Source organism: Monodelphis domestica, chromosome 5, assembly GCF_027887165.1.
Source record: "Monodelphis domestica isolate mMonDom1 chromosome 5, mMonDom1.pri, whole genome shotgun sequence".
Lineage (NCBI taxonomy): Eukaryota > Metazoa > Chordata > Mammalia > Didelphimorphia > Didelphidae > Monodelphis > Monodelphis domestica.
The window spans coordinates 5,369,776-5,378,018 of record NC_077231.1 but is presented as its reverse complement, the minus strand read 5'-3'; the positions used below and the strand labels follow the sequence as shown (position 1 = coordinate 5,378,018).

Here is an 8,243-nt window from a genome sequence, read left to right as displayed (position 1 = left end):
TGAGTTACTATCATGCTGCTGTTCTTAGATTTAACATTCTGGTGCTTTTATTATGTTGTCTTCATTCTCGGAATTTCTAGAAACGGTGCCTCAGCTTTTCTATGCCTCCGTTTTTCCATCTGGAAAAAGGGGGTAAATCAAGTTCTCTTTGGGTGAGAATGTAGCTATCTGAAGGCAGAGGGAGCGGAGAGGAGGGAGGCTGAGCATCACTCTGCCTTGCTCCTCCCTCTCCTGAAGGCCCAAGTGGGATACCCAACACACACGCACGCACGCACGCACGCACGCACGCACGCGCACACACACACAGAACACGCTCCATTCATCCTCTCCACGGACAGAGACCAAGTCAGGGTGCTGGTCCTGAGTTGGCCCCCTGCCCCTTCCTCCTGGCTAAATGCGGGCCCCTTCCTTTCTGGCCACTCACCCAAAAGCTTCTGCAGCACCTGCCCGTCATACAGGTCCTCCTCCAGCTTCTTTACGATGATCCTCTCCTCCACCAGCACATCATTAATCCAGTCGATTAAAACCTGCACAATCAAAGCAGGCGTTAAGGGCAGGGCAGCCCTGGGCCTGCACCAGACCTCGCCACGCCCCGGGCGCCCTCTGCGCCCCACAATGCCATGGGTCTAGTATCATCTGTGCGGATGACTCCCAGGTGTGTCCCCAGCCCCGCTCCCTCCCGAGTTTCAGCCCGAGATCACCGGCTTGGCGTGGCCAAAACGGATGTCGTTCTTTCCCCCAAACCCTTCCCTGCGCCCCATCTCCCCATTTTGCAGAGGGCGCCGCCATCTTCCCACCGCCCAGACTCACGATGTGGGCAGCAGTCTCCCTCCTTCCTGGCTGCTCCTGCCCAGCGGCTGCCCAATCTTGCCACTTCTGGGCCCTCCCTGTACTCCCTCCGCGGCCCCCTCTAATCTTGCCCTCCTCATCTCCTACTTGGGCAGCCGCTCCCTATTCATCGAGGATCCAGAGTCAACTCCCCAGTTTGGCACTTCAAACCCTTTCCCAAGCTGGCCCTTCCTAAGGCTCCAGCCTCATCAGAGGCCGGACCCTCCTCCGCCATGGAGAGCACGGCCGGATGCCCTGGCGTCCAGGGATCTGCTGGGCGGGATGGGACGGACAAAGGAGAGGAGAGGGGACACGAGAATTCCTGCCGCAGAACTACGGCAGATTCTAGAGCAGCAAGGGCGGGAGTCCGAGGCCAGAGGGGAGCCCAGGCCCTGCTGTCTTTAAGCCTGGCTCTCCATCCCCCGAGCTGCCCGGCCGGCAGATTTATTTTCACAAAGCCGACTAAAGTACATTGCTATGTACCCCAACGACATGAAATCAGACTAGAGGGGAGCCAGTGGCCAGCTCCGCTCAGCTGGGGCTCGGCCCTCGGTGCCCCCACACCACCACACACCTCCGTGCCCGCACGTCCATCTTTAGGTGATAAAGCAGAGTCCCGGCCACCATGGCTTCACCGGCGTCTGGCCAGCCTAAGCGGCGCCCCGGACAGAGGCAGGCCAGGCTCGCGCCCTCCCCCTCCGTGCACGTAGTGTCTTGGGGTGTGGGTGCCACATGGAGCGCCCAGCACGAGAATCCATACCGCGTCGCACTTCTGACGGGAGGGAAGGAGACGCTCTGGGTGGATCGCTTTGGAAACCACACGGATAATTCCTACGTGTCATTAGGAAAATGGCATGTCTTTGATATCAAGCCAACGGAAGAAATGGCTCTGGGGCTGCCCGAACCAAACAGGACACATTTCTGGGAGTCCTTCCGCCGTCACAGCGGGGTCCCCCAGCTCAGAGAGGCCTCCAGACGCACGTGGAGCATCCCCGCCACATCCACCGAGGCGGCGGCTCCGCAGCCCTTTCCAAAGTGCCCGGGACCCAGAGTCAGCGAAGCAGCCCTTTGTCAGGAATGCTGCTTGTCCCAAGGGCCGCTGTGCGGCGGGGAGAAGGAAGAGGAAGGAACTGCGGGATGGAGAGCCCCGATTTGGGAGGAGAAGCCCCTGCAGCATGGAGCCCCGGCCACACCGCTCATCCTGCCCATGAGCTTTTAACAAGGGACAGCATCTTCCCCGCTGAAATCAAAAGCTGGGAAGAATGCGATCCGCTCGCCCCCGAGAGCCCCAGAAGGGTCCCTTCTCTGCACTTGGAGCAAAACGAGACCCGAACCCCAACGCACCCTCCAGGGAGAGCAGAAGCGGAGGGGATGGAAAAGTCAAGCTTCCTCCTTTTTATGCTAACTGCATTTTGCAGTTCCAGAACCAGCCCTTCTAACAAGAGCACGACAAAAAGCAGGCCGGGAATGAACGCCTCCCCCAGGCCACAGGCCTTCTGCGCCCTCGCTGTCCTGCCCGCTCCAGGGGACAAATTGTAAAAAATAGACTCGAATACAGGACTACAATCCCCATGAGCCTTTGCTCCACTTCCCCAGAATGCCTTGTAATCTCACCTGGGCCGAGATCGAGAAGGTATTTAAGAGGATTCAAAGGCTTTTGAAAGAGGCTTGGTTTTTTTTTGGACTGCCGTTTTGGAGCAGAGGCGTCTCTTCCATGATGTGAGGTTATTTTGTCTAGGCCGCTGGCCTAGGCACATGTTTCTTACTTGTATATTCTTAATCTTTAACCTTTAATAAACCTCTAAAAAATATAATACTTGCAGAGAGAAACTAATTTCTACCTGCCTCAGTCTCCCCATATTCCATAAATTTTAATCTTTACAAAATCAGGGGCCTTCTGCACCCTCGCTGTCCTGCCCACTCCAGGGGACAAATCAGGGGCCTTCTGCACCCTCGCTGTCCTGCCCGCTCCGGGGGATAAATCAGGGGCCTTCTGCGCCCTCGCTGTCCTGCCTGCCCACTCCAGGGGACAAATCAGGGGCCTTCTGCACCCTCGCTGTCCTGCCCATTCCAGGGGACAAATCAGGGGCCTTCTGCACCCTCACTGTCCTGCCTGCCCGCTCCGGGCGACAAATCAGGGGCCTTCTGTGCCCTCGCTGTCCTGCCTGCCCACTCCAGGGGATAAATCAGGGGCCTTCTGTGCCCTCGCTGTCCTGCCTGCCCACTCCAGGGGACAAATCAGGGGCCTTCTGCACCCTCGCTGTCCTGCCCGCTCCGGGGGATAAATCAGGGGCCTTCTGCGCCCTCGCTGTCCTGCCTGCCCATTCCAGGGGATAAATCAGGGGCCTTCTGCACCCTCGCTGTCCTGCCCACTCCAGGGGACAAATCAGGGGCCTTCTGCGTCCTCGCTGTCCTGCCTGCCCGCTCCGGGGGACAAATCAGGGGCCTTCTGGGCCCTTGCTGTCCTGCCTGCCCACTCCAGGGGATAAATCAGGGGCCTTCTGTGCCCTCGCTGTCCTGCCTGCCCACTCCAGGGGACAAATCAGGGGCCTTCTGCACCCTCGCTGTCCTGCCTGCCCACTCCAGGGGATAAATCAGGGGCCTTCTGTGCCCTCGCTGTCCTGCCTGCCCACTCCAGGGGACAAATCAGGGGCCTTCTGCACCCTCGCTGTCCTGCCCGCTCCGGGGGATAAATCAGGGGCCTTCTGCGCCCTCGCTGTCCTGCCTGCCCATTCCAGGGGATAAATCAGGGGCCTTCTGCACCCTCGCTGTCCTGCCCACTCCAGGGGACAAATCAGGGGCCTTCTGCGTCCTCGCTGTCCTGCCTGCCCGCTCCGGGGGACAAATCAGGGGCCTTCTGGGCCCTCGCTGTCCTGCCTGCCCACTCCAGGGGATAAATCAGGGGCCTTCTGCGCCCTCGCTGTCCTGCCTGCCCACTCCAGGGGACAAATCAGGGGCCTTCTGCACCCTCGCTGTCCTGCCTGCCAGCTTTGGGGAACACATCAGGGGCCTTCTGCGCCCTCGCTGTCCTGCCTGCCAGCTTTGGGGGACACATCAGGGGCCTTCTGCGCCCTCGCTGTCCTGCCTGCCGGCTCTGGGGGACACATCAGGGGCCTTCTGTGCCCTCGCTGTCCTGCCCACTCTGGGGGACAAATCAGGGGCCTTCTGCACCCTCGCTGTCCTGCCTGCCAGCTTTGGGGGACACATCAGGGGCCTTCTGCGCCCTCGCTGTCCTGCCTGCTGGCTCTGGGGGACAAATCAGGGGCCTTCTGCGCCCTCGCTGTCCTGCCTGCCAGCTTTGGGGGACACATCAGGGGCCTTCTGCGCCCTCGCTGTCCTGCCTGCCGGCTCTGGGGGACACATCAGGGGCCTTCTGCGCCCTCGCTGTCCTGCCTGCCGGCTCTGGGGGACAAATCAGGGGCCTTCTGCACCCTCGCTGTCCTGCCCACTCTGGGGGACAAATCAGGGGCCTTCTGCGCCCTCGCTGTCCTGCCCGCTCCGGGGGACAAATCAGGGGCCTTCTGCGCCCTCGCTGTCCTGCCTGCCCACTCTGGGGGACAAATCAGGGGCCTTCTGCGCCCTCGCTGTCCTGCCTGCCCACTCTGGGGGACAAATCAGGGGCCTTCTGCACCCTCGCTGTCCTGCCCGCTCCGGGGGATAAATCAGGGGCCTTCTGCGCCCTCGCTGTCCTGCCTGCCCGCTCTGGGGGACAAATCAGGGACTCGTCCTCCTCAGCTGGGACGACACACCTGGAAGTGGGGATCCACCCCCGCCAGGCAGGCACAGACGGCTGATAAATAAAAATAAACAATACACAACAAGGTGGGAGTGAGGAGCTGCTCCAGGCCCGCTGCCCACTCACTCATCTTTTTAAAGGTCGTTCTCTAAGGCAGGGTTGTGGGGCAAGAACACTGGCATGTGGAGTCCGGGGATCTGGGGTCAAAGCCCTTGACCTCCCCCCTCCAAGCCCCAGTTTCCCCATCTGTAAAATAAGGGTGTCAGGAGGAGGCAAGTGGCAATGGAACCTGCTGAGGGCAAAGGCTCAGGACCTGAGTTCTAATCCCGGGTCAACCACCAGCTACTTCTGCCACTTTTTGGCCTCTGCAGGCCTCGATTTCTCCATCTGTAAAATGAGGGGGTTGGCCCAGGAGGACCAAGGCCAGCTTGATTGCCAAAGGCCAGGACGCTTCAGACCGAACACCCCGTAATGACAATGATGAGGAGCCGTACGGCGGCTGATGTTTGCCGGCCCACGGGAGCCCCGTGATGGGCCGTGAGGGTCCCCCCAAACCCCCCACGAGCAGCACACTGTGCCTACCTTGTTCAGTTCTTTGAACTTGGGGTCCTCCCTAGAGGTGGGATCAATCATCGTCCGCTCCTCATTCTCCTCTGCCAAAGGACAAAAGGGAGCCGGGCTGAAGAGGTGCCCAGGGTGTAGGCCCAGAGGACCCCCCCAAAGTAACTCATGGCACCCAGCACTGGGAGTCACTCATCAGCCCAGCCTCCAGGCCTGCGAAGCCCGTGCCAGTACTGTCTCCATGGCTTCTCATAGTCCTTCCTGTTCTCATCCTCACTACAGATGGGTAAACTGAGGCTCAGCGAGGAGCCCTTCGGGCCCAGGACTCTAAGCCTGCCCGGCCACCTCAGACAAAGTACGGAGGATTTGCGGCCTCATTTCCTCGGGTTCGGTATTGTAAACCTTAAAATTTCTTAGACTTATGAATGTTGGAAATCTCCCCATTGGGAAATCTCATACTGGAAAAAACTTCCTACTGATAGTAAGACCTCTATGGGAATGTGAACCCCTGGGCATGGGAGGGTCCTTCTCCTCCCTACCTAAGGCTACTTTAGGACAGAAACCTTTTGCTAAACAATGGAACATTCATAAGTAAGAAATTTTAAGGTTTACAGTACCTGGCGGTCAGTCAGTCAGTCAGAGAGCCTTTTTGGAGGAGCTACGAGGCACCGGACACACTGGGCTACCCCCCAGCCCCCGAGGAGCACCCCGGCTGGCACCTGGGGGCGCGAGGGGGCCTGGGCCTGGGCCCTGGTGGTCAAAGCTGGCTCCCCGTCCCCCACGGAACCTTGGAAGCAGCCCACGCTACAGATTCCAAGATGGAAGGCGAGGGGTTAAAAAGGGGCCTTTTCCCAAACCTTCTGTCTCAGCAAAGGCTCCCAAAGAAGGAGGGGGAGTCACCTTCTTCAGACCTCAGTTTCCCCATCTGAAAAATGGGGGAGTTATACCAGCAGGCCTGTGCGGTCACTCCTATGGTGGACTGAGAGGCAGAGGGGCCCGGAGGCTGGTCCAACCCCCTCATCTTACTGGGGGGCAAGGAGTAAGGGGGGACCTGAACTCGCGTCTTCCTAACGCTAACAGTCCTTTCTCCACTCCTCCCCTTCTCCAAGCTCCGCTGGCTCCTGCCCCAGAGCCCTTTGCTTTTTCTAAGGCCCCTTACGGGGTCTGTGAGCTTCCCGAGGGCCGGTGGCGTCCCCAGCACTCTGCTGGGGCCTCTCCTGGGCCAGTCCGTCTGTCCCACATTCCACCCCCCACCCCAGGAGGCCCAGCAACATGCCGGCCGGATGGGGGAAGCAGGAGAGACTGTACCAAGCAGGGTGTCCTCGGGGTGGATGTCCACAGTGGCCGGCGTCAGCGGGGAGTTGATGGCATTTTTGCCCTCTTCCTGGAGGTCACTCACTGTGGAGAGAGAAGGGCCAGAGAGAGGAGGCGTGAGCACAAGGGACACGGCCGACGGCCCTGCCCACACACGGAGCGGACGGAGGCGCCCAAGCCCTGGGCCGTCCCCTCGTGTACCCCCTGAGCCCACTTCCGGCCAGTCCTCCAGGAAGGGCTGGCCGGACTCCCCCAGGGGATGGCCGGAGCCTGGCAAAGGGCTGGAGAGTAGCACTCGCACAGGGGCCCAGCGCCGCCGGACAGCCCACGCCTCCAAAACATGGAAGTAGCCTCAATAGCAGCCGGTGGTCAGCGGGTGGGAGAAAAGGACAGGCTTCCGGCCCTACCCCAGAGAGAGCTCCTTCCCGTTACAAAGAAGAAAAAGCGCCATCTTGTTTTCTCTCCTGGTGTGGCCCCATCCATCCGCCCCTCCCCGGGGGTGGCCTCTTACACGGAGGGAAGCCGGACCATACCCTGGGGAAGGAGGGAGCCGGACTGGGGCTCTCCGTGCTCCCTCCGGGCAGCCTCAGCCCCCTCCTGTGCCTCTGCAGGTGCTTGTTCCGGGTCATCCCTGGGCCTGCTTCCTGTCCTTGTAGCCGGATCATAGGCCTTGTCCAAAAGCCAGAAGGGCCTCATCACGTGGCCCCAGCGCAGACGGTCAGAGCTTTCGCTCTTGTGGTCTATCGATCCAGGAAGCGCGGGTGGGAGTCCCCAGCAGGGGGTGATCCCAGCTGGTCTGTGGAGCCTCCCTCAGAGAGGACCCCGCACACTGAGGCGCTGCCAGACCGGCCTCTTCGCTGGCCATCTCCTGCCTCCGGCCCTTTGCACTGGTCGGCCCTCATGCTGAGGATGCCCTCCCTCGTTTCTGCCTCAGCCCGAGCACCGCCGGTGCGAGGCCTCTCCGGGCGCTGCTGTCCTCCTTCCCTTTGTATTTACTCTGCCCAGACTGCTAAGCACTGGCTGCCCTCGGCTCCTTCGCGGCCTCTAGCTCGGCACCCGCCATAGCCCAAGACCGAAGGGCACTTGCTGGCGGTGGACAGAGAAGGGACTCGCCCAGGGTCGAGAGCTGGATTTGAACTTGGGCCTCCCGGAAGGTAGTCTCGAGGGTCACGGAGCCCAAGTCCGGCTTCCGGGGCAGCGCCCCCAAAGCGCAGGGCCAGGTCCCTGGGGCCCCGCCGACGGAGGCGCTGCGGAAGCCACAGGACTGAAGGGATTTCACGGACGCTTCCCCGCCCGGCCCGGCCCGGCCCGGCCTCCCCAGGACCCACGAAGCACGGGATCAGAACCAAGCGGCCCCCTGCCCACAGGCACGAGGAGGCACCCAGCAGCGGCAGCACAAGCGGGCCAGAAAGGGCCCCGCGAGCGCCTCCCCTTCGCTTCTGCAGGCGGAAGAGGCCCGGAATAGGAGGGAGGCGGCCAAGAGGAGGAGAGCGAGGCCGCCCTCCGCGGTCACCCCGAACCCCAGAAAGGGAAGGCTCCCGCGTCCTTGGGCGAGCCCTCGAGGCGCCCAGCCGGAGCCAAGAGGTCTGGCGGGGGAGGGGCCTTCCTGGTCTCTGCAGAGAGGGGAGCCGAGGCCCAGAAGGGGAGGGGCCTGGCCAAGCCCCGCCCCGCGGCCCACCGGAGGCCCATCGGGACGCCCGGAGGGGCAGCCACGTGCCCAGGGGTTCCCGCCTGGGGGCTCCGAACGCTGTTCCTGAAAGGCCTTCCCCACCCTGGTTTCGGGCCACAGAAAGGGCAGACACGG

The 8,243-nt window shown here is 61.6% G+C and overlaps 1 protein-coding gene across 4 annotated transcripts in view; it reads right to left on the bottom strand.

Moving 5' to 3' along the window:
- PARVB (parvin beta) overlaps positions 1 to 8,243 on the bottom strand; it is a 77,717-nt gene that overhangs the window by 30,087 nt on the left and 39,387 nt on the right. For 3 of the 4 annotated variants that reach the window (XM_001362354.4, XM_007502784.3, XM_056797499.1), the window contains exons 2-4: positions 6,434 to 6,523; positions 5,147 to 5,217; positions 425 to 527 (exon numbers count right to left, since the gene is read on the bottom strand). In XM_001362354.4, coding sequence (XP_001362391.1) covers positions 425 to 527; positions 5,147 to 5,217; positions 6,434 to 6,523 — 264 coding nt within the window. Of the gene's footprint in view, positions 1 to 424; positions 528 to 5,146; positions 5,218 to 6,433; positions 6,524 to 6,972; positions 7,551 to 8,243 lie in introns of those variants that run through there. The other variant, XM_056797498.1, reaches the window with a different exon arrangement.